At 34.1% G+C, this 27,115-nt stretch overlaps 1 protein-coding gene across 5 annotated transcripts; it reads left to right on the top strand.

The window, feature by feature from the left end:
- Nucleotides 1-891: 891 nt before the first annotated feature.
- LOC122007150 (protein ENHANCED DOWNY MILDEW 2-like) lies at nucleotides 892-27,115 on the top strand. 5 transcript variants are annotated; one of them, XM_042562952.1, is made up of 21 exons: nucleotides 893-1,004; nucleotides 1,391-1,444; nucleotides 1,541-1,830; nucleotides 1,919-2,015; nucleotides 6,482-6,529; nucleotides 6,633-6,811; nucleotides 9,529-9,628; nucleotides 9,721-9,819; nucleotides 11,746-11,993; nucleotides 12,080-12,163; nucleotides 12,253-12,669; nucleotides 12,926-13,079; nucleotides 13,172-13,273; nucleotides 14,769-14,861; nucleotides 20,610-20,651; nucleotides 21,673-21,783; nucleotides 23,196-23,267; nucleotides 25,210-25,328; nucleotides 25,915-25,978; nucleotides 26,066-26,603; nucleotides 26,707-27,115. In XM_042562952.1, the coding sequence occupies exons 2-21, from the start codon at nucleotides 1,412-1,414 to the stop codon at nucleotides 26,928-26,930; spliced, it is 3,114 nt and encodes a 1,037-aa protein (XP_042418886.1). In that variant the 5' UTR covers nucleotides 893-1,004; nucleotides 1,391-1,411; the 3' UTR covers nucleotides 26,931-27,115. The 5 variants fall into 5 exon arrangements, with proteins under 5 accessions (XP_042418884.1, XP_042418886.1, XP_042418885.1 ...); XM_042562953.1 differs by having other exon boundaries at nucleotides 956-1,004; nucleotides 1,400-1,444; XM_042562950.1 differs by having other exon boundaries at nucleotides 892-1,004; nucleotides 1,391-1,830.

Genomic DNA, 27,115 nt, shown 5'->3' with positions numbered 1-27,115 from the left:
CTTGTTCAAGTTATTCGGACTAATTATTGTAATGTGAATTCCAAATTGCATCGACACATGAATTTGGTTGATACCTGACTGAACTACCACTTGAACATTAGCAACATATCGACACCGGCCTCGCGCTTACATCAAAGGTCAATTGCTATACGATAAGTTATCGTCTCGGATGATTAGTCGGGGTTGTCAACCAAGAACGCCAATATGGTAGTGACCTAGCATTTGATAGATTACTTCAATTTTAGAGTGAAAACAAGAGACATGACCGGCATGAGTATTTAGTAACTCATAGTTCCTATTTATTTGATAGAATTGATCTTTGTAGAGCGATTTGAATTTCTCATCCTCGATGTCTGGTTGTAGCTTCTATTGATTCATCACTTGCCATTCCTCATACTTGAGCTGGAATTTAGTCATGCGTGCTCCCAAGACATAATATAGATAGTGGATGCATGACATATCTGGCGTAATAGTTAGCGATCGATTATCTGAAATTGACGATCTGAAGTTTATCTCACCATGCACCTAACGTCTGTGTACCTGTATGTACCTCTCTCAATATTCATAGGACCGGTACTAAGAGAATCATTAATGTAGTGGAATTTAATCGTGCGTTTGGATTCGATATGGTCTACCTGCCGAGTTCAAACTAATATTTTAATAAATTAACAATAATGCTGTAAATATGAAATATTTTTAAATAACAAAATATGATTTTTAGTCAGTTTAATTGGGTTGATTTTTTATTTAATATAAAAATTTATGATTTGGTCTACTGGTTTATTACGTTAAATCCGAACCATCGAGCCACCGGTTCGTTTAATGGGCCGATGACCCAAAACTTTACGGTTTGGTTCTGACACCGCGGTTCAAGGGCATCGGACGAGCAACGGTTTTATCGTCTACTGTATAAAAGGAATGAATTTGCTCGTCGCCGATTTCTGGAGCAGTTCGCGCCTCGCCGAGGTTTCCGCTGATTGCTGCGTCGCCTAATCTGCTTCCTCGTAGGGTTTTCTCCGTTTTTACTCTGGTTGTGCTTTTTTTGCTTCTCACGTCTCATTTTCCTATCTCATTCGTAGTTGGATGTTTATCGCATGCTCGAGTCGTTTCCTCTTGCCGGTTTTAGGGTTCAGTCATTTTATTCTGTGATTCTTAGAACAAAGGATTGTTGGTCCGGGAATTTATAAGATGCCTGACATATTCATTGTACTTGCTCTTTTCTTGTAAATTAAAGAAGAGATTTTGGAACAGGTTCTCAGTTTGCTAGGGCACACTTGGGAAAGTGAAAATATCGAGTTTTTTTTCCTTGTTCAATTGATTTTTATTCACACGTTTAGACCTGTATTTTATTTATTTTTTGGTTGATTTTTTTTTTTCATGATGTTCCAAGGGGTTACAGTTGCTGTGGATAATGTTGTCTCTTGAAGACTCCGATGATGAGGAGGTTGCCCCGCAATCCATTGCAAATTACTATTTTGTAGATGACGATGAGTCACCTATTTCGTTCTCAGTTTTACCCCTCCATTTCGATGACGGGCAGAAGCAGGATGTTGCCGACAATGCCGTTTTCTTGCACGGAACAACTGATGGTGGCCTTCAGAAAGTCTACAAACGAGTTATTGGCTGGAAGCTGGTATTTGAAGATGTGGAACCCAAGATTATGGTCCTTTCCAAAGACAAAAAGTGGATAAGTCTTGTGAAACCTAGAAACAGTTATTATGAGGACACCATTAGGACAATAATGATCACTGTGCATTTGCTTCATTTTCTGAGGAAAAACCCACAAGCTACAAAAAGGAGCCTTCGGAAACATTTACGCACTGTTTTCAGGTAGGTTATTTTTTTCTAAATTCAATTAAATGTTGTTAACTGTGTTGTTTTTTTTCCTCATTTTTCCTGAGATTTTTGTTTTATGCAGCACATTTGATGTTAGACCTTCTCACAATGATGTCAGGGAACATGTTTTTCTAATGAAACTATTTAGTGCGAGGGATGAAACTTTAGCAAATTCAGAGGTACAAATTATATATTAGTCTTTTATCTATGTATTGGTTTTGTAATGAGAGCATCCACTGTCTGTCTCTGATGGTAGTACCTTTTTATGGTAGAAGATAATGATTAACATAGGTGGATGGCGAGGATTGGGTAATCATAGATCCATTGACAGAGCATATTCAATGTCAGCTAATAAATTCTATAGTTAAAAAAATTGAATTGAGTAGAATGAAAGGTGTAAAAGGTAGAGAGAGACAAAATAAACTTTAGTAAAGGTAATAAAAAATGACGTATATGATCTGGATATTATCAGTGATATAACAAATCTTAATTGACAGAAAGAATTCACATATTTATCCCCAAATAATTAGGACAAACATATATTCATATCAGTGATAATCCTAGCATCTCATGTTAAGTTATTTATGTGGGTTAATTTTTTGAGCAATAAGATCCAATTAAGAGGTACACAGGGAAATTTAGAACACTTTTGGTTTCATATCTTCATTTAACTATGTGATATTTTGATGGTGTGTTCTCCTATTTGGTTAATGTTTGAAAGAAGACGGTGCAAAGATATTTTTTTATTGAAGAACATGTTGTTAGACATAACTATTAGTCCATTTGGTATCTTATTCCTTGGTAATATTCCATTTGGCATTAGAGTTTTTAATTGGGTTACAACTACCAGATTTTATCTGTCATCATAGTAGGTCCATCCCAACTATTCGGGGTTGGCTATATCAATCTTATCACTCCATTGAGCTCTAGGAATACTATTCAATTAAATTATCTTTTATTATGCCATCTCGAGTTTTCATTAATCTCCCTTTATCAATTATACCTCTCTATCAATCACACCTTTCATTCTAATCAATTCAACTTGTCCGATTATAAAATCTATTGATCGCCTCTAAATATGTCAATATTCCATACCATCTCAACTTATTTTCTTTCTAATCAATTCAACTTGTCCGATTATAAAATCTATTGATCGCCTCTCTCTCTCTCTCTCTCTCTTTATATATATATATATATACACACACACCTTTTGTTAATATTTATCTTTTGTAGTATGCTGCACATGCATCTCAACTTATTTTGTCTATAATCAGTTGTTTTCATATCTTACTGGCTAGTTATTCTGAATGATTTATACTAGGTTTCACATCATGGCTTTTGCATAATTTTTGTTCCCTAATTTGACATTCATCTTATGAAAACTATGGGAGAGGTACAACCACATAGTTCAATATACAAAAGTTGTTTCTATTCAGAATATGAAAATGGCATCCTATCACAACTAGATCTTGTTGATTGCAATTTTTTCACAACTGTTGAAATGGATTTTTTTCCACTGCGGATGTTACTCAAACAAGCTCAAATGTATTCTTATTTGGTTCTTCCTTTCACAATTTACTGAAATAGTTGTTTAAGTATATTCTTACCAGCGATTGAAATACCGTTTCGTGCCGCTCGGCACGGACAGTTTTATTGTTTTGCTGGCGAACCGAAACCGGTACGTCATGCACGAGCGTCTCAAGGTGGCAAAAGGCGAATACGCTCGCCCCCAGCGTCCCCGCCAGCCCATCCAAGGGCCAACACGGAGGAGGTAAATCACGGGCGGCTACTAGCCTTGGGAATAGTGACTAGCACATAAGGGAGACATTTACCTTGGTTATGCCGAAATTTGAACCCCAGACCTCATGGTGACAACACCTTATGTGCTAGCCACTAGACCATCCCGAGGGGACATGCACGAGCGTCTCAAGCAGCAGGGAGGCGTCATTGAACGCCTCGGGTGCTGCCACCGCCAGTGGCGTCGGGGGGGGGGTCAGCATCGCGGGCGATGGCATCCGTGGGGGCGTCACGATGCTTCTAGGGGAGCCGAAAGCGCCGTGGGACGATTCCGATGCCGCCAGAGGGGGCGTCGGACGCCTCCGTTGCCATCGCGGACATCGAGGGGCACACGGGGGTCGGGAGAGCGGGCTTACTATTCAAAACTAATATTACACTTTAATAAATCAAACAATTTCTAAGTGTGATATTTTAAAAAGGCTTTCATAAACCCTAATTAAATTATCCCAATAAAATATAAAAAATATATTTAATTTTTTTTAAAATTAATAAATTTCATTAAATAATATTCTGAAATTGTTTTTAATGTTTTAAATTTTATTTAAAATTTTTAATTTTTTTAATAAAATTGTAATAAATCAAATTTATATTCTGATACTTTTAAATTTTTTTAATTTTTTTTACTATTTTAATATTTAATTGATATTCTAATTTTTTTACTATTTTAAATATATATTATTTAAATTATTAAATAAATAAATAGTTAATTTATATAATTATTTTATATAAAATAGTATTTTATATTAATTTATATAATTATGATTATTTAATCTGGACATTGGAGAACTATAAAGGTTATGTATCAATTTTAATTTGAGTTATTGTTAGATCAATTTTCTTTAAAGAAAGTTATATTTAATTATTTTTTATATTAAGTTGTTTAATAATGAAGAACTTATATAAAATCAATATACAACTTATTTTTAAATTATACATAATAAATATATTTATCTAATAATTACTATATATAAATAAAAAATACCGAAACTATATCGGCATGACACAATATGACACCGAAATCGTATCGTTCCGGTCTGGACCAAAATCTCGGCACGGATCGAGATTTTAAACCTTGGTTCTTACCTTCCAATACGTTTGGTTAAGACAACAAAGATTTGAACATACAAAAGCCAGATTACTAGAGTAGTTGTATCTTGGGCATTCTTTCAGTAATAATTGTGGTGTTCTTGATGATTTTTCTTATATGTCTACTTCAATTTTGTGTTTGTTATGACTTTAAGGAGTTTAACCTCAACACTGGAGGGTTTTATAGCTAGTTTGGATTCAGGTTGGAGAATATATCTGAAATTCGAACCTAGGGAAGTCAAGGAGGCAGTTGGACTTAGGTAGAATGGAGTGTTATTTGGTGTAGGTGATGGTTGTTGACTTGAATTTGCTCAAGGCTAGTTTTAGCTAGCACATAAGTTGATTAAGTCTTGTTGCTTTGGTCAACTTGGATGTTTTGGAAATACAATTGATGTAGGTTTATGAGCTACTAATGATCAAGCAAGTGATGGGTTTGTTCAATGGTTTTAGTAGCCAAATTCATTTAAGTAGGTTGTTGTTGTCTAATGCCTACATAAGACGTGTAATATTGTATCTAGGATGTGATGTGAGTGTGAATTAATTCTTCTTGAGTTCTTCCCTCAGGGCTCCTCCTCCACTCTTTATTCTCCCTCCTCTCCTCTCTCTTTCTGCATTCTCTCTACTTGTCTTGAATCACCGCTTTTTCTCTCTCTACTCTCCATTCGCAACTTCTGATCTTCTACGTTGTTCTCTTACAATTCTAACTTCAATATGCTTTTTATTGAATGTGCATGATTTAACAACAACAAATTCATTGTCACTAGAGAAGATTGGTAAAATGTTCAAACCACCATTATTTGTTCCATGAGCATAATCCATCATTCATTTAAAAGATGATCACCTAATAACTTTGTAAACCTAAAACAATTTTCATTAAGAGAACTAAATTTAAAGGCAACATTCAAAGCCTTTTATTCACTCATAATTAAAAAACTTTTAATTGTAATTAAAAAGATGAGTGTTAACAAATCCATTTATGATTTAACGTGAAGCAAACCTCTGGATAGCATTTTAGAAAAACCCATTGGTGACACCTCAGATGTGTCCTTTAATAATGAAACCTTAGATGGTCAGTTAGATGATGATATTTTAGAAAAACCCTTTAATGCAAGCTTTGAAAATCCTCCAAATCCTCCTGCTGACTTGATCATTTTAGAAAATAATCAACTAGATTCTAACTATAATTTAGATTCACAAAGCATAACTTAGTCATGTTACCCAAAGAGGCCAAAACGACACATGGGTGTTTCATCAATTTCTTTCAATGTTTTGTGTGATTTGAGAGATTAATTTTGGTGCATCAATTTAGTATGTGAGTGTGTTCATGCTACATCATTTGCACTTGCTATCAATGCGTATTTTTGGAAGAGTTTTTTCCCCTCAAATCATTTAGTTTACACAAATATTTTTGGTTAAATAGTATCTTATTGTTTTGGGAAATTTTCATTTTATCCCCTTAAGTTTACCCTCTTTCAAAACATCTGCTGGAATATCAATATCATTAAAATATCCTGAAGTTTTCAAACTATTGTCATTCGTCCTCAACCAACGTTGTTAATTCATCTAATGAAATAGTGATGTAACAGATATGTTGCGTGTGTCATGTCACTTTTTATGTGTTTGAAATGGCAAGAGTTTTAAAACTCAGGTGTTTTGGTGATTGTAAAACTCAGAGGGTCATTTTGAAAAAGAGTATAAACTACAAGGGTTAATGAGATTTTTGTTATTATTTAGAGTTCTCTTGATGCTCATATTTGAACAGTTGTTTCAAGGGTTCATCATGGACAAGCCGAGGAAAAGGTTTAGTGAGGTTGGTGCTGATCATGGTTTTATTTGGATAAACTATTTCCCTTTGTATTAGTTTTAGAGTGATCTCAAATCACATTAATTCATTGGCAAAATGAAACTTTCAGGATGATCAAGATGCTTCTGATGTGAAGCAATCGTTTATTGTTGATGATGATGAGGATGAAGGCCCAAGAGAGGTGGATGAAGGTCCAAGAGATGATGCTGTGAATGAAGAACAAGATGATAACTCTGATTTATATGATTCAGTCTGCGCAATTTGTGACGATGGTGGTAACATTTTGTGGTATTATTCAGTTTTGTTCCCTTTTTCTTTAAAAAAATTATTAATGCTCATTTAAATGTTGTCATGATAACAAAGAAATAAAATATTTCAAAATGTCTAAATAATTTGTGTCACTTTTCTATGATTCAGCTCCCTTGATTCCTATTGCAAGTTGCTCATTATATCATATGAAATTAATCCTCTCCATTTTTAGTTTTAATGCAATATTCTTACTCCATTGTCTTTTATTGCTATTGTTATATATCAAGAACAGTTTTTTTTTTTAATTTAATAAATACAGATCTTGAAACATAGTCAGTGACTTATTGAATTGTTTGGAGTTTGAAATCTTCTACTGTATACTAAGTATTTTGTCTCTTGTGCTGTCATATCAATCTTTATCTTATCATGCTCAACATCCCTTAACATGCTACAACAAAGGACAAGATGAATGAGATAATGATGTTATTTTTTAGTTTATACAGGATAGTAAACTGTATCATTTTAGATGGAACACAGCATCTGAACTTAAGTATATATTTGTCATCTCCTTCCTTCTTTAATCTCCCTGTTACTATACATTGGACCATATGCAAGATATATTGTTTCAATCAAAGATAGAAATTGTGGCACAGTTTGAAAAGTTGAAGCTTCTTGAATGAGATGGTTCTTGTTAACGTTTTGAGATGAAAAAAAAGAGAGGTGATCCAATTGTTTGATTCCACACAAAATAGGTTGAGCAAATTGAGAGGAGGGATGGTAGGAGACAAAGTACATCACGTTATCAAGAAGCTTATACATGGCAGTCCTTGTTCTATTAGAAAGTTCTATATGAGTGTTTTTCCCTCCATATATGCTGTTACTTTTCTTGATTGAAATTTCAAGCCAAGAGTGCTAGCTTGGTCTAGTGGGAGATAGCTAGAAGAATGCTTAATGCTGATCATTTTTATGAAAACAAAACTGAAGCTTTTTTGCATGGATAGAGTGGCACATAATTATCATTTTTTACTTGATAGAAAAATTCTACTAGATGGTGAATTGATTTTAAGTGAGAGATCCTGACATCGGTGTTTGAACTTGTTATCCATTCTTTAGTTCTGCTCACAATATGGCACCAAGGCATAATTCATATTGCATGCTTTTGTGGGTGCATGCTGTGATAGGGTGTTGATTACCCTAAGTTAGGACCGCTAAAGAGGGAGGGAGTGAATAGTGCACCTGCAAAGCAAAATTATTTTTTCTTGCTGTGTTTTAAACAAGGACAAACACACATTTGTTAAAACATAAGCAAATATAAGAGCATACACACATACCAAGAGACACAATGATTTATGTGGTGCAGAACTCTTGCTAGTCCACAGCCTATGCACATGAATTCCACTAGCTTTCTCTTCTTTGGTAAAATGTCAGAATGGAGAAACCTCTTATTACAACATGTGAAATAATACAAGAAACTAAAGACACTAAAAGCTTAAGAAAGAGGAATGCAATTTTTGTATTCTGTGTGATCGTGCTATGCCTCGTGCCTTTTGATCTTACCTATAATCTCTCTCTTTATGAGGTGCTTTGTTATTCACTGCAGTTGATGTGGTGTAGTTCTGGTTGACTAAAACCCTTTCTGATCAACCGCATGGGTTTGATTTGTTCTGTTAGCTTCATCCACTAAAGTGTCTCGTCTATCGATAGTTGTTATTGTGGTAGCTTCTAGTCGACTATACACCCTTTCTGGTTGATCGAACATTCGGTTAATCTAGATTTCTAATTGCATCGCCCGTGTTTGATCTGGATCACACGATTGATTGAATTGACACCTTTTCAGTTGAATGGAAGCCTTCTCCGATCAATTGATCACCTTGCTTGGATCTACTAACTGAGTCGTCTTGGATCTGAAAAACATTATTAGTCGACTAAAGTTCCGATGGATTGGATAACCTTTGACTCAAGTCTACTAAGGTCGAGTCCGCCTAAATTGAGTTCTACATTGCCCAATTACAGGTTGACTCAACTCATCTCTCAACAACTTACCTATGCAACCTTCCACCTTCCACATTCCACCTAGCTTCTCGTCCCTTGGATGCACCTTCAACTCACTTGTCTTGCTTTCTTTTCACTCCACCGTTGTACTCTTTCACTAAGCCTCGCATCTCTTGGATGCACCAAGCCCTCTAGCGTACTTTCTGTGCTTCCTTCTAACTCTATTGTTGTACTCTTCCGTTAAGCCTCTCGTCGCTCAGATGCACCAAGCTCCACGTTTCCCTTTCGGTGTCATCCTTCTCGTATGCTCACGTCTTTTGCTCTAGGTACATCCATCTCTGATTTTCCTTATCCTCTGGTCCCTTAGATGCCCTATACCATCTTTTTTTTTTGTACTTCAACAGACTTATGAGTTATTGAGTGATCCTGTGTGTATTCCTAAGTCCCAATACAATAAACACACATTAGATAACAATGCATGACCTAACTTAAATCCTTTTATCTAAACATCAAAATCGTAGTCAAATAACTTGGGGTTCCAATCATCTCCCCTTCAACCATCGGGGTACTAACATGCTTATCATTTTTTCTTGTAAGCAATTGCTCTATGAGTCACACATGCAAAAAAGCATTGTATACCAATTATCAGTTTTGGGTAGATTTAATTAAAGATTGGTCCAACATGATGCATTCCTATGTTTGAAATTTCTAGATTTCTCTATCTTATTTTGTCTTTGGAGAGCATGATTTAAACTATAATGCAGTTGTGATGGACCTTGTTTGCGTTCCTTTCATGCCTACAAGTCAGCTGGAAAAAATTCATTGTGTAGATCTCTCGGCTTCGCAACGGCAGCAGATGTTGAAGTACTGTTAAGGGACTTTTCAGGAATTCTGTTAATGGACTGCTCTCTTCTTCCTATGGTTTTCTTATAATTTTATTGTAAAATTTTACACAGTTGATTCAGAACTTCTTATGCAACAACTGCTTATATAAGCAGCATCAATGCTTTTGCTGTGGCAAACTAGGCTCATCTGACAAGACAAATGGTGCCGAGGTAATATGGTATCTTATAAAAGATTTATTTTTTTTTCCATTATACTTTTATGTTTGAACAATTTTGGTTCCAGTCTGATATTGCTATTCCCTATAAGTTGAATGAGATGTTGATCTGTATATTGGGATCTCGTTGTTGCCATTTCTTTGTTCCATACCTATTATGCAGCTTCCAATTGCATGCAAACAAGGTATTTCAATTTTTATTGAGGTCTAAAACAGCAGAGCTTGTTTAATTTATGACACGAGATTTGAGCAATAGCTATCCTTTTACTAGCTAACTAGTTGGATTTTATGACACACTAAGCTTAGTATGCTTTGAACATCTAATTGATGTGAGAAGTTAGTGAAATGCAAAGATCCCAATTCCCAAGTGTGAGTGACTTGCAGGATATTTTTTCCTTTTCCACATAATGTCTCTGGAATTTAATTATTTCTAAATGCCCCCACCAATTTATGAATGCTAAATCTTTTACTCATTAAATCTTGCTAGTTCTTTTTTGGTGGGTTGGGGGAACTTAATTTAAAAAAATTGTGTGATTACATGGAATGCCAATACACTACAATTGGTGCACAGTTTACCACCCAAAAATGTCTATTTCATTATATATATTTATGTATAATCTAGTTGATATGTTTAAACTAAGCTGATGTTTATAGATAAGAATGTTCGTCCATTGTTAATTAACTCAATTATCACAGATGTAGCTAGACTCTCTTCCCTATATAGTTTGGATTCCATGGATTCATACCATAAGATCCTGCAATTTAATTTCACTATTATTACTCACAAATAAAGTGAAAAATTGGACACTTGTTTCTCAAATTTGAAATAAATCTTCAGCGACCATCTAACTCCAAAATATGTTTAAACATGTGAATATTAGAACGGAAAAAACTTTATCCTCATAAGTGAAGCAGCATACAAGTTCATGACAAAGGCTTAAGCAAAACATCACCTTAGGTTCTAAATCATCAATCTATTCTATCATCATCAAACATCATATTTCCAAGTTCCAAAATATACTAGATATCATACAAATTTCTGTATAACAATTAATAATAAGCTTCAAATAGGTCATGGCTGTCAACATTCAGCATTTTCATCATCTTCCATATGTTTATTATAACTCTTTAATTCATCCTTCATCCTTTGCGTTGATAATATCATATTTTCTCTTCTTATTCTAAATCAGTGTCATGAAATTTATTAAGTTAACAATCTTCGTCATCCTCAAGGTCGTTTCCACCGCCACTTGATTGCTCTTGGTTTCTGTCTTCTACCTCCTTATGTTGAGTAGGATATGCTATGTCTCAAACAAAATACTCTGCCACTACCTGTAGGTGTAATGCATGATGCTTTTAGGCTGTAATATTAAATATTTGACTTGAATCCACATTACTTATTCAATTTAACTTCTAGGGAACACCTCTAATTCCGTATGGATCATCCTATTTTCACTGAGTCTACTTGGTATTTACCAATTCATTTCAACTTCTGATCTGGTTATCTTCTTGTGACTTTGTTTGGTCTTCTTCATATCTATTCTGTCCCTTCTGTCTTGTGTTTATCAAGAGAGTTCCAAATGCTGGCATGAATAGGTAGCTCTAAGTGCATTATTTATTATGTTTCTCTGGATATTGTCAATCTCACATTCTATTATATTGCTACTTGTCTCAAATGCATGGCTTTTGTATATCACTTACTAATAATAATTCATTCAAAGGGTAGCCCAGTGCACAGAGCTCCCGCCATGTGGGGTCCAGGGGAAGGATCCATTGTATGTAGACTTACCTTGCTTTTTGCAAGAGGCTGTTTTCGGATTTGAACCCATGACCTTTTGATCACAAAGCAACAATTTTACCGTTGGCTCCCCTTCTACTAATAATAATTCATTATTTTCTTTTTTTTGATTTGCTTGTCTAGGTATATGCTTGTGTTTCTGCAACATGCGGTCACTTTTACCACCCAAAGTGTGTTGCAGAATGGGTTTTTCCTCATAGTGAAAGTGAAGCCTCTGAGTTTCGAACAAAAATAATAGCTGGGGAGTTCTTTACATGCCCTGTTCACAAGTGTGTTGTTTGCAAACAAGGAGAAAACAAGGAGGTTAAAGATTTGCGATTTGCAATGTGCAGAAGATGTCCGAAATCTTATCACAGAAAGTGCTTGCCAAGGTAACTCTGTGTTTTATGCTATAAAGATGAATCATGAAGGAGCTAAGAGAATGCATTTTATTTTCTTTACTAACTGAAAATTGCAGGGAGATAGCATTCAAAAACAATGAGGGTATTGAACAAAGGGCTTGGGATGATCTTCATCCTAATCGAATCTTGATATTTTGCCTGTATGTCTGTTTTTGTGTTTTTTTCCTGGTTCAAGAATTTTTGTAAGTTCTGTTATTTTACTGTTCTTTTCCCTTTTTTTCCTCTCCAGAAAACACCACATCAAGGAAGGACTGGGAACTCCAATTAGAAATCATATTATATTTCCTCAAAATCCAGAGACTGAAAAACGTTTAGATTTGCCAAAAAGAAAAGTTAAAGCATCGGCAGAAAAGAAAAGTATCATTTCTAGTGAGTTGACAAAAAACCAGGTAACTTTAAAGCCAGTCAAAGTGGCTAGTTCAGAGGGAAATCGCTCCAAGGAAAAAGTTGCAAGGATAGTTGTTTCTCAGAAGAAAGAGCAGGAATCAATTGCCAGTCCACGGCATGAACGGGGCAAATATGAGAAAATTATTGCGGGCGGTAAGATTCCTGTAGAAGAGTCAAGGGGCATAGCACCGGCCCCTTCTTCCATAGTTGCAAAAAGACCAAGTTCATTCCCTAGTATAGATAATGAAGCAAAAGCACGGTAAGCCTTTGTTTTCCTTTTGGCCAAAGAATTGTTTCAAAACTCTTCATAATGTCATGATGCTATTTCAAGTGAGTTTTTTTTATACAGCTAATTCTGGTGGTGAAGGAATTCCCTTTGCCTGAGTCATTTTTTTTCATATAATAAATTACAAAGTATCTATCTACTTCATTCCACATAACATAATTCGAAATGTAGCTCTAATTATTGTCAACCTAGTGGCTGATATTTTTCTAATATGAATACCATTGTGAAGGGCTTCAGAGATATTCAAACAGGTTTCAGCTTCTTTAAGCATGGAAGATATAATTAGAAAATATCCAAGGCCATCTACTCATTCATATGGCAGTGGTACAAGACACAATATTGATAAGAGCATTACACTAGGCAAGGTTGAGGGTTCTGTTGAGGTACATAATTGACCATAAAAATATCTGAGTCAAATTCATTCTTTTACCATTTTTTATTTTTCAAATTAATGTGGTTAGGATTCTGTTTGTAGGCTATTCGAACAGTATTACAAAAGTTGGAGAAAGGAGGTTCTGTGGAGGATGCTAAAGCTATATGTGAACCTGAGATACTAAGGCAGATGATCAAATGGAGGGTATTTACATCAACTTAACATTATATGCTTTGTATTCAGTATTTTCAATGTGATATAGATCGCAATCAATTGATTGATACCGCACAAAAGATCTATAATTTCATCTTGAAGCCTGTATTTGTCCAAACTATTTGAGGTATGCTATATGTATGATGGATTTTATCCCTCCCTTGAGCTTGATACGTTGCTACTAGAAATATTCAATTTAATTAAATTATTTTTATTATGTTAGGGTGATTTTTCTTTGGTATTCTTCTACTTCTTAGCTCTTCCTTCCTTTTGGATTGATTCAACTCATTTAACTAAAGATATTGTGGGTCATTTTTGAATATGTCCCTATATCATCTCAAATAAATTTCTCTTGTTTTTTCATTTGTCAAAGATACTTCTCATTATTCTCCAATAATTGTTGTTAATGGCGTTATATTTCCTTTTTCGACAACCTCACAACAGCCATAATAAGCAATTTCATTTCTTCATTAAAATTTCAAATGTAGTTTCTGTAACTCAAGAGTCTAATACATAAACTATTGTAGATTGCATGACAACTTCATAAAATTTTCCTTTTAGCTTAAGGGGTACACAACCATCCAAGAATGAAGATTCCAAAAGCCTCTATATTTTTAACTATTCACTCTTTGTCCCTATTAACGATGCCTTTATCGAATAATGAATGTGAGATATCTAAAATTGTCGCCTTGAAAATTTTCATTTGCATTCATCTCATCTTTGTTTTTTTTTCTCAAACATACATTTCATATATCCAATGTTCATTTTACTTAATACTTAATGCATTTAATTTTGATTAGTGCTAATGTAAAAAGTACTTGATAGTTAAAACATTTAGCCTTTTTTGCTACTCTCTCTCTCTCTTGTTTTTTTTATGACATTATCATCATTAATTTTATTTTATCATCATATCATTCCATCTCCTTTCACTTTGTACCCTTTCTCATGTTAGAACTGTTTTCTCTAGAGAAATCTTAGCCAATTTGTTTGGCCCTTGCAGCTTCATTGGATTCCAATCAATTCCTCTGGACGTGAGTTGATTTTGGCAGTTTCCTAGGATTCTTGTGTACCACATAACAGTGTCCTAAGTTGCCTGATTCTCAACCAAAATAGGATCCTTCTTTTCTGATTTCTATCCATCTTAGCTGATCCTTATTGGGATTGTTTGATTATGACAATCTTGGATCTTTTGGATTTTCCCCATTAAGAATGCTTTCTCTTGCATTTTTTTTACTGTAATTAATTTTGTTCACGAATGTTTATGTACTCTGGCATTGCCATACGTCAATATTTGTGACAAACTTTATCTATCCTGGGTGGGTCTGATTCTATTGTATCTATTATGGAAGGCATTGTTACTCTTTTATCATCAAATAAGTTGGTTGCAGTGGCAATGATTCTATAGGAGCATTATTTAAGCTTCAGCTGCAGAGATTGAGAGCCTGATTAATAAAGATGATCTTGACGTTTGGTCTCTTTCTTTCAGGAAAGGCTTAGAGTTTATCTTGCACCTTTTCTCCATGGAATGCGCTATACATCTTTTGGCCGTCATTTCACAAATGTAGACAAGCTTAAACAGGTAAGTAATTTACAATAGTTGTGCTTTGGTGCAGTTAATTGCATCTGATACATGATACAATAGCTTCTTTGCATTACTCTTATCTTCATATCTACATCTATTTTAAATGCTTATTTTTACTACATGATTTGGAACTATCACAAATGTTCCAAGCCGGGATAAAGGAGGAGGGATACGTGAGATTATCAGCTAACGTTAAACTATGTCAATGTTCAATGAATGAATTCATTAAATTATTGTGTTAATGTTAAATTGTTCCATGGAAGGAATGCATTGCAAGTCTGACTAACATCTCGGCAATGACTGCTACATCTCCAAAACTCAGTTGTGACTGCTACATCTCCAAAACTCAACTATAGTGGTAAATATGTAAGAGTTCGCATTGCAAGATCTGACAGTAAGGACCACTACATCTCTATGATAACTTGGTGTAGTGTTAAATAGGTCTGAGTTCTCACACCATAATTTGGATAAGAACAAATATAATACGAAAACTAATAGTCTAAGATTTGCAACATGGAATAGGAACTCTCACTAGTAAAGCAATGGAGGTAATAGATATGATCATTAGGAGAAAAATTAGTATTTTGTGTGTACAAGAGACAAAATGGGTTGGCGAGAAAACAAAAATAATAGAGAACTCGAGTTTTATGTTATGGTACATTAGAAAGAGTAAAACAAAAAATAAAGTGGGTCTTTTTGTAAATAGTTTATTAAAGGATGAAGAGTAGTTATAAAGGGGGATAGAATTATAGTTCTCAAGATAGTAGTGGCGAAAGAAACTATAAACGTAATTAACATATATGCAACTCAAGTAGGATTAGATGAAGCTACCAAATCAAGGTTTTGAGAGTTGGGACGATCTAGATGAAGTATTAGAAAACATTCCGTCAAATGAAATAATTTTAATAGGAGGTGATCTAAATAAGTAAGCATGTTGGAGTGAAAAATAAAGAATATGAGAGGGTGCATGAGGTTATGGGTTTGGAACGAGAAATGAAGGTAAAACTATATTGGATTTTACGATGGTATATGACCTTATACTAGATAATACATTTTTTAAGAAAAGAAAAGAAAAGAACATTTGGTTACTTTCAAAAGTGGGAATAATGAGATTGGAACGAGAAATGAAGGGAAAACTATATTGGATTTTACGATGGTATATGACCTTATACTAGATAATACATTTTTTTAAGAAAAGAGAACACTTGGTTACTTTCTAAAGTGGGAATAATAAATTGCAAATTGACTTTCTTATGGTTAGGAAGAGGGATTGAAAGATTTGTGAAGATTACAAAGTCTTTTTTGGAGAAAATTTAACTATCCAACATAGGTTAGTAGAGTTGGATATATGCCTCAATTATAGTATTAATAGAAGGAATATACACGACTCCTATAATTAAGTGGTGGAATATGCATTAAGTGAGTCAAAGTTGAAATTATAGTATCAATAGAGGGTAAGAGTATTAAGCATTTGGTGAAATATGCGGTGATTTTAATATGACATAGGATAAGATGGTATCAAAGTTGAAAGTAGTAGTCAAGAGTGTATTTGGTGAGTCAAATAGGCATGCACCACCAATTAAGGAATCTTAGTGGTGGAATGAGAAAGTACAAAAAAAAAGGAAGGAAAAAACAAATAACCTATAAGAAATTATATATTTGTAAGAATGAGGAAAATTTTAAAAAATGTACCGAGGCTAAGAAAGCAGTGAGGCTAAAAAATAGTGAATGAAGTAAAGAATGAAATTTTTGAACGGTTATATCAAAAATTGAATACAAAAGAATGGGAAAGAGACATTTATTGAATACAAGAGATTTTATCTAAATAAGGTGTATTAAAAATAAATGCAATAGGGTATAAATGGAGAAATAAAAGAGCAGTGGAAGTGATATTTTTATCAACTTTTTAATGAAGGTTTAGGTAACCAAATTAAGTTAGGTAATTTAAGCAAGTTAAATGAGTATAGAAATTTAAATTTTTATTGTAGAATTCAAATTTCATAAGTAGAACAAGTTTTAAATGGGATGCAAAATGAAAAAGTCGTTGGACCAGATGATGTTCTGTAGATGTATGGAAGTGTCTAGGTAAACAAGGTGTTGAATAATTTACAAAATTATTTAACATAATATTGAAAATGAAAAAAATGTCTGATCAATGGAGGATAAGTACTCTAGTTATCTTATAAAAGAATAAATGAGACGTATTAAATTATATAAATTATAGGAGTATTAAACTAATGAGTCATACCATGAAACTTTAGGAAAAAGAAAAGAAAAAAGATTAAGGAGATCTCGGTAACTAAAAATCAATTTGAGTTTATGCCTCGAAGGTCGAGAATAGAAGTTATATATTTTCCCAAGCAACTAATTGAAAAGTATCAAGAGCAAAAGTAAGATTGACGCATAGTATTTATTGACTTAAAAAAAGCTTATGATAGAGTCCAAAGAGAAATTATACGGAGAATCTTAGAAAAGAGAGGTATTAGCAGTATATGTTAAACTAATTAAGGATATGTATGAGGATCTAACGACTAGAGTAAAGACTTAAAACGGATTAACTGAAGCATTTTCAATAAATATAGGGTTACATCAAGGATCAACTTCCTTGTATTTTTACACTAATCCTTGACAAACTCACATGACACATTCAAAACATAGTACCGTGGTACATGTTGTTTGTAGATGATTTTGTTTTGGTAGATGAGACATGTGAAGGTAGGGGTGTTAATTTAGGTGGGTTGAGTGGGTTCGGGTTGAGTTGATGATCAATTACCAAAAAAATATCAATCCGAATATGAACTCAACCCGAAAATCCTAAACCCGAACTTGGATAACTCGAATAACTCGCCCTACTCGAAAAAATCTTTATATTATTTTCTTATAATTCTTCACTTTTATCTCAATATTTTATCATTGTTATACTACATTCTGTTATTTATGTACATAAAACATCGTAATTTTCATAACAAAATTTGATTTAAACAAAAAAATCTTAAATCCTAAATTTAGGTCAACCGAGGTCAACTCAAACTTGACCTGAAACTAAATCAACCCTAAAACTCCTAACCCGAACTCAACCTGAATCCGAAAATCCTCAACCCAAAAGCCCCAACTCAAACCTGATTTTTTTCGAGTCGACTCGGGTAGGGTTTACTTGTAGGATTCATTTTTGACACTCGTATAAAGGAGTAAATGGTAAACTAGAATTTTGGTGGAAAACACTAAAAGTGAAAGATTTTAGGCTAAGTAGAAGATAGACAGAATATATGAAATTTAAGTTTAGCTATATTAGACGAAGGGGAGCCTTGGCGCAACGGTAAAGTTGTTGTCATGTGACCAAAAGGTTACGGGTTCGAATCCTGAAAACAGCCTCTTGCAAAAAGCAAGGTAAGGCTGCGTACAATGGATCCTTCCCCGGGACCCCGCATGGCGGGAGCTTCGTGCACCGGGCTGCCCTTTTTAAGTTTAGCTATATTAGACGCAATTGTTAAGATAGGAGATAACAAGCCTAGAATAGAGAACTTTCAGTATTTAAGATCATTTTTGCAAAATAATGGAGGGATTGATAGAGATGCCTTCCATAGAATACAAGCAGGATGATAACAATAAAGGCGAGTGTCGAGTGTTTTATGCCATTATAAAGTACCTTTAAAACTTAAATGGAAGTTCTACAAAACGACGTTTAGACTTGCTATGTTATATGACACTGAATAATAGACTATGACTCGAACACATAAGTAGAAGCTAAAAGTTGCAGTGATAAGGATGTTAAGGCGGATGTGTCGACATACAAGGATGGACAAAATAAGAAATGAGAGGATTTGAGAGAAAGTTGGAGTTGTATCTATTGAGGAAAAATTTCGAGAGATATGTTTAAGATGGTACAGATATGTACTTAAACGATCAATAAATGCTCTGATTAGGCGATGTAAAACTATGACAAATACGCACATCAAATGATGAAGAGGAAGATAAAAAAAGATTTGGTTAGCAAAAATAAAATAAGATAAAATTTATTTAAGTATAGATAATAATATACTAGGGTATAGTAGTCCAATGACGTAGAAGGATCCATATAACCAACTCCACCTAGTGGGATAAAGCTTAGTTGTTGTATTTTTACTGCATGGATACCATTTCCTGTCAAGCTCTATCGAAAGGAATAAAGCTAGATTTTTTTCGGTCAAATAATGTATATCTTCATAAAACTAGATTGTTTATGAATATATAAATGTTAACAAAATTTTAAGAAATACATGAATCAATAAAAATAGATTATTTTTTTCTTGTTTCTAAGAAACACTATTAACCTTTGCGTAAGAATATCTTTTTTCTTTCCTAGACCCCGTATTAGCAGGAGCTTCGTGCACCGTCTTTTTTTTCTCTTAAGGAGTCAAAATAAGACTAATAATTTTTTTTTTTTGTAAACTTTTTTATTTTCATGATGCAAGGAAAAAACTAATTTTTAGTGAATCAAATAGATCTTAAAGGTTGCGTAGTATCATTGAACAACAACAACAAATCTTAAATAGTATAATTGAACAATAATAACAGTCAAAGCCTTTATCGCACTAATTAGAATTAGCTATGTGGATTCTCCTACGCCATTAGTCTTAATCCCCTAGTATATCCTGATCTATATTTAAATAAATTTTCTTTTATTTTATTATTACTAACTAAGTTTCTTTGGTCTCCCTCTTCCTCTATTAATGTGACTATTTATGATGGTCTTACATTGTCTAACTAGGACATTTATTGGATGCCTAAGTACATGTATATATATCTTAAACTTGTCTCTTCTTGAAGTTTTCCCTTATTCGACATTAGCCCGACTTTCTAATGTTCTCGTTTATTATCTCCATCTTTATATGTCCACACATTCAATTTAACATCCTCTTCTTTGCAATTCTAATCTTTTGCTCGTAGCATCATAAAGTGATATTTTATTCTTCTACATTTAGATAAATATATTATATTGTATTCCTTCATCTACCTATTAATTGGCATGTTTGGTTTGATTATGAATTTCTATCTAATTGACATATGTAAATATTAAGTTAAATGACTACATCAATTGATGAGATGGTGTTATTGGTTTTTTTTTTGTCTCCCACTATTAAATTACCGCAAAGGAGCATAAAAGTATGTGTGTATATATTTCATAATACAGATTTTATTTTAACATATTAATTCTAACATCATAGTGGGAATACAAAATTTTTGTTTTGCCTTAAGTAGTTGACTCCGCTAATGGGATTAGGCTTCTTGTTGTTGTTGTATACATTGCATTTTGTATGTGTGCGATCAAATCATGTATTTTGTTACTATGTTTTATTATGTATAATTTTTATAGGAACTTATAATTTTTACACTATATAACTAGTTATTATTCTGAGATTATCACCTCCTTGGAGAAAATCACATTTCCTTTTTCTTTGAGCAAGTTATTACAAGAAAAATATTATCTGGTCAATATTCTATTGTAAATTTAGTACAGCTAATACCTGAGATTATTAATGCTAACTAATAACATTGGAGTTAATCCTTATGGGTTTGTGTACGTGTGCAGTTTTAGTGACTCAGATCAATAATTAACTTCCTACCTTTGTAACGCAAAATATCTACATCTCTGATTTTTTTATATGCCATTAAGTGTATAATTACTGAGTTTCCTTCCTATGTTATTTACTTCATTATGTCAATGGTACTTTCTTTTGTCCTCATAAACCTGCTCTTTCCATGTAGATTGTAGATAAAATGCAGTGGTATGTTCAGGATGGTGATACGGTAAGTTTCTTGTTGGTCGCTGTAGTTATGAAGACAGTATTTTATTAATTCTTAGTTTACCTTTATTTCATTCAGAAAGATGTAATCAATCTTGAAGTTAGCTTGTGGATTTGAGCAAGATTTTATATGCTGGTGGCTTAAATTTTGCTCTAGAATTGTCAATGTAGTGACACGTTGTATAGATTGTTATTACATGCTCATAGAAGGAGAGATCCACCACCTTTAAATGATTACATTTGGATAATTTTACTTCTCTACTTTAATATGACTATACTTTTGATGCGGGTTCCCTTCATGGGGAAAGTTATCATGCCGTTGTTGCAACTTGATATAAGAACTGTTTTGAATAGAACCTATACATAGAGGAAACAAGTAATTAAGTAATGAGTAAAATAGTTCAGCAAGTTATGATAAACTAGTCTAGCACTCCTTGAGTTGGAGATAGATATTGATTGTGCTCACTCTGATTATATAGATTAGTTAAATGAAAACTTTTTAAATGCATGAAATTATCATCATCATATGCTTCTTCGGTACAGTGGGCTGTAAAATCTTCTTAGAAAGAAATACCTCGCGAATATAGTGACAACCTGGCTACATCAACCAGGCTGTCATGGAACCCCAATTCTAGCATGGCCTGTGGCATGTCTCCCCTCCTTGACAACTTTCCCTTGAGCTAGGCTCTTATTCTGTAGGCTTTATGGAGACCTAATTTTTAAGGATATAGTGATAATAATTTTAAAAATAAAACTGAATCTGACTGTAATATGTACACCTTTGTTTGTATGACTCCATCTGTTGAAGTTTCTGCTATGTATAAATTATATTGGTTGCACCTTTAGTTTAATTTGTTTTATGAGAAGATGATCTTCCCTATAATCCTTGTCCTTCTAGCCACAGCTACAAAATTGTGAAGACTAATATGGATTGCATTCTGATGGCTTAATTTATTATTGCAGCATAGAATGATAGATCCCCTCCTAAAACAAGTCACCTCTTGAATGTGTATGTTTATCTCCAGGTGGTTGATTTCTGCTGTGGTGCTAATGATTTCAGCATTTTAATGAAAGAAAAGCTTGATTCTGCTGGAAAGAAATGCAATTTCAAGAACTATGATATCATACAACCGAAGGTAAGAACTGAAAAATAAAAATGTCTTCTTCAGTTTTCTTTTTGATCTTTGTAATATGTACCTGTTCTGATATTGATCCTACCCATGTTTATCAATAATTGTAGGCATGTCATTTCATGTTTGATTCGCCAAATCTCAAAGATTTTCAGAGACTTATTGAGAAACCTCTGCTTTCATAAACTATAGTAGTTATGGGTCCTAAATATATCTTTGCTTGGCTACGTGTGCTGGGCAATTTTACTCTCAAGTGATTTTGTTCTCTTTTTGTTAAATGTTGTATATCCTGCATTTTCATTTTTTAGTTAAATAACATTCATCAATTTTATTGTTTGTTTCATGCAGCAAGTTATTTGTAAGCTGGGCAAATGTAATGTAGCTTGAGAAATTGTTCTGGCATAGGTCTAGTTAGCACTACACACAACTGGACTAGGTTTAAAGTCAGGTTTTATTGTGCAATCCCAAGATGGAGAAATCCATGGAATGCATCTTACAAAAATAGATAGATTTTCTTATTTGCCTACCCTTGCATGTGCACATGCTGTGTGTTGGTAATTGCCTTTTGTAGTGCTGATGGAGAAATAATTTTCTTTTTAGGATATAACAGGCGTACCATTCTAATGTGACAGCTTATATGTCACATTAGAAATATAGAAGTCTCTCAGTAGCTTACTATAATCTATCAGAATAAGAAAAGTGAAATTTAACCTTCAGACTTACTATGCATAATAATAAAGAAACTATGTTAGACCCAACCAGCCAACCAGTTGGGTCTGTTAACATCAGAACTTACTGAATTGTGATGAACTAGAAAGAATGTATGGTTCATTGATAATCATTATTCTGTTCTTCAGAATTTATGGTTCATTTTGCTATGTTGATCAATTTGAACTTCTTTGCACCTATAATATGTTCTGAGGCGGAAAAGATAATGAGAAAATAAGGACAGGGAGGATGCAGTGATTGATAGAAAATTTTCATAATCTAATTGATCACAATTAAGATTCTTTTACCTTGTGCAAAATTCCAGCATACATTGGTTTCTAGTTTGGAGTAACATTTAGAATTGTGCTGCTGCCCATTCTAAACCTTGGTGACCTCAAAGTTGTTCCGGCATTTGTTTGATTTGCTTGCACTGAGTCATGGAATAAAGCTCTTTGCTTGGAGAGAGGAGATTGTTTTTGCAATTTGACGAAACTAGTTCAGATTGAATGCAATTTAAAAATGCCCTGTTTGGATTAATTTGGTTAGGAATGGCTACAGAACACTTTTCAAGTCAATATTACAAAAGTAGATTCTTCTCTTTCATTTTCTTTATGTAGTGGAATCGAATATCTATTCGTATAAATATGGATGTACGACATTGCTATGTTTAGTTTCTTGTACGACTTACCAATGATGTTTGTTTTTCACAGAATGATTTCAATTTTGAAAGAAGAGACTGGATGACTGTGAAACCACATGAATTGCCAACTGGATCAAAATTGGTAAGATATTTCACAAGTTTAGAAGAATATAATTATGTTTTTGTAATTAAAAGAAAACTATTACACCACGTATAGGATTTGATCAAATACCCAAAAAATAAATACTTCATTTGGGAACTAGCACTCTCTCAAGTTAGAGTATCGTTATTATCTATGTCCAACTTGTTAAAAACTAATGGAAAAATAAACTGACATAACAATGGAATATTATTGTAATGGTCGAGGGTTTTCATGATGCAATGATCTAGATCTTCAAAAGAGTTGATTGCCAGACATGATGAAAAATCTTCTTGAATTTATTTCTTCTTCCTTTATTTGCTCAAATTAAGGATACCCTAGGATTCTGAAGTTTTTATAGACAAAGTGATAAATCATGAAGGGTTGCAAGAAAAATACTTATCTTTGTGATGGAGTTAATATTGTTGGAAAAATATTCCTCAAGAGAATGAGGATGATGCTAGAAGAGAGACATTGACAATAAGAGAGATTACTAATAAAGGTATTTTAGATAAAAATTACATTGGAGTTTCAACATCTACTCTAAGTAGGGGTGGGTAAAAAATTAGACATATCCAGCCTGTATTGAATTAAAAAAAGAACCGAACCAAACCAAACCAAAACTTGAGGTTTTCTTGGGTTTTAATGGTGTTTTGTTTGGATTTTGAAGATGCGAAATATATTCTGGCTTTGGGTTAGGTCTTTCAGTTTTTATATAAAACTAGAAGAAACTGACTCAAGCCAGTTAGTTATTTATGCAATTATACATATGAATATATAATTATATATTATATAGTTATTACTTATAAAGTGGTAATGAAGACAAAAATAATAATAAATAATCTGTGCATTAATTGTATTTTATCCTCACCATAAAGTGACAATTTTTATAAAACCTAAAATTTTGCAAGTATAAAACCTAAAATTCCCAAAAGAAAACGTTCATAAATTCTGAAAAATTCAGAAACCTGAAAAGGCTGAAATCAGAACCTGCCTGAATATTTTTAGTTAGGAGTTTTTTCTATAAGGTCGGGCTTTGGTTCATGCATTTTTTATGCTCGAAATGAAACTGGTTCAGGTCCAAGAAGGTATCCTTTTATAGTGAGTCAGTTGAGGCTATTTGCGCACATGAAGGGTTCACTTTCAGAGCATCACTTGGGTGGCGGTCCAACTTGATATTGGCCCTTAGTTCCTTTCCTGTTAGGGTGCGTAAGATTGTGACAACCAATCATATTAGGTGTTGGATTAGAAGTTATCATGAAGGAACAGGTAGCTATTGTAAGTTGAGATGTGCGTGCTAATCTAAGGCAAAGATGAGCTTGTGGGTGGGGCACAGGAAGTAGTGTGGATGCGGTAGGGTTATAGGGGCTGCTTTGAGTTCTCAATCGGATATGTAGCTGTTTCCTGGTGACAAAGTGCATAAACACATGATTGCTAGGATTACTCCTAGTTTGTGGCCTCGTGCAATGATCATACGAACAAGTTTGTGCTTGAGAGGGGCGTGCTATGTCAGGGCTTCATGGTGTTTGCTAAATTAGCTAACAGAGAGGGTAGAGAGAAATGACACTTTCTCATTGTTGAAGGAAAAGGGGAGTGAGAAAGAGTGACTGTTGGGGAAAAAAGTGGAGAAGGGAGAAGTCTGGATTTTGAAGAGGGGAAGGGAGGCTATGTCGTCATATCAGACTCACCTGTCTCCCTCTTAAAGCATTGAGAAGATTTTCCTAAACCTAGAAGAGTCTACTTATTCTCATACTAAGTGAGAGGGATAAAATACTGTTTTTGTTATAATAAGAGAATTATCAAGTAATAATGTTATAATACCCAAAGTAAATACTCCTAATTAAAAACACATCATATGTCTGTCGAGTATAGCAACATATACTTCAAATTTCAGCAAAAGCTGTATTACTTTCCATTTGTTAAGTTCCTTAAATCTTTGAAACAGATCATGGGTCTCAACCCCCCTTTTGGTGTTAAAGCAGCTCTTGCCAATAAGTTCATAGATCATGCACTAAAGTTCAAGCCGAAGCTGGTTATTCTTATAGTTCCGAAGGAGACTGAAAGGTACATTTGTTAATGGGCAAAAATCAGAAGGGAACCCCTTATTTTTGTAAATTGTTAAAAGGATCCCACATATTGAAAATATATCAGAAGGGCACCCCATCCCTTTTTTCATCCAAAATATCCATGTTCCAGCACTGTTGTAGCGGTGTTGGTTAAAACTGCTACGAGCAATTTTGGTCAAACTGTTATACACTGTTTTACGTAGGTCAAAACTGGTACAACGTGTAATAGTTTTGACTAAAATTGCTTCAAGTTTGAACTGTGAGCAATTTTGACCAAGTTGAAATAAGTATATTGTTGATACAACAATGTTGCATGTGTAGTGATTTTGACTTAATTAAAGTAATTTTGCTCTACACTGTAATAGTTTTGACCAAACGTGCTAAAATAGTGCTGGAATAATGCCCATATTGGGATGAAGTATAGGATGAAACACTTATTGATGTTATTTTGAAACAGGGTTGCTCTTTTGAATTTTGCCCATCTTTAATCCTTATTATCTTGTTTCAATTTTTACTTTTTTGGTATCATCTTCTTTCGGTGAGTAAATTTCTGGTGTAATGTTTCATTTTCTCCTTATTAACAGACTTGATAAGAAACAAAGTAAATATGATTTAATATGGGAAGATAGTCAGAGTCTCTCAGGCAAGGTATGTAGACATCTGGATTGTCTGGTGTCAAGTATGAGAATGCCTTATATGACCTTGAGTGACCTGTATCTAATCTTTCTTCTTCAGTCATTCTACTTGCCCGGCTCTGTCGATGTGAATGATAATCAATTGGAACAATGGAATTTGAGTCCACCTCCATTGAATCTGTGGAGCCGTGACGATTGGACAGTGAAGCACAAAAGAATAGCTGCACGCCAGGGACACATAGTTGAAGACCAGGGGCCTCCATTCAGAAAAGGAATTTTATCAGAGAAGCCAGTAGATAGTCTTCCAGCAGAGGACCATACGGAAGCTGAAATTTTGGTGAAGGATGCCACTTTAGAAGAGAAAAAAGCTAGAGATGAAAACCATAAAAGCTCTGATGGTACCAAGAGAAAGATCTCTCCCGGACATGCGAGCACTATTTCTCGTAAAAGGAGAAGAAAGAAAAAGGGTCAGGTGCAGGAAGAGAGGAAGAACGATGTTGAGCTATCAGACATTAGCATCTTGCCCGATCAGAATAGAAATACACCAAGTCATCTTCCGTTGGAACCATCATCTGTAGCTCCACAGGAAAGAGACTCACATTTTACTACTGGAGTAGAGTTTTCTTTTAAAGCGGGAGGTAATGACATTTCCGAAAATCTTGTGAATGACAACATTAATGATATTGCTAGGAAGTACACATTCTCATCTATACACTCCCCCTTCCTATGGCCAATTCTCAGGTGGCCCTGCGTCGTCAGTGATGGATCGGTATGCTCCACATCTTGATATGACAAAGTATGCAATGCCCATTAGTCAGGTCCCGTTCGGCCAGTGTCCTGGAAGAAGTGATCCATATGACAACATCCATGGAGCAAGGAGGGACCAAGCTAACTTCCCTCGATTTCCATCTGGACCACATTCATCTTCCTCCAGTCGAGGCAATTCTTGTGGTTGGATAGACTAATCACAGAAGTTTTGACAGATGCTGTTCGTTGTCCAGTGGCCGGCAAAAAAGAGACAGTTATCCATTTTTGTCTGCAAGATCCACGCACTTTCTTGCTCTTAAAAATGTCATATGAGCTATAGTTGTGATTAACACTTTTTACGACGTCCGGAATTCATATTAGCATTCACATGGTGGTTTGCACA

Source organism: Zingiber officinale, chromosome 7B, assembly GCF_018446385.1.
Source record: "Zingiber officinale cultivar Zhangliang chromosome 7B, Zo_v1.1, whole genome shotgun sequence".
Taxonomy (NCBI): Eukaryota; Viridiplantae; Streptophyta; class Magnoliopsida; order Zingiberales; family Zingiberaceae; genus Zingiber; species Zingiber officinale.
This window is presented reverse-complemented; position numbering and strand designations above follow the sequence as displayed.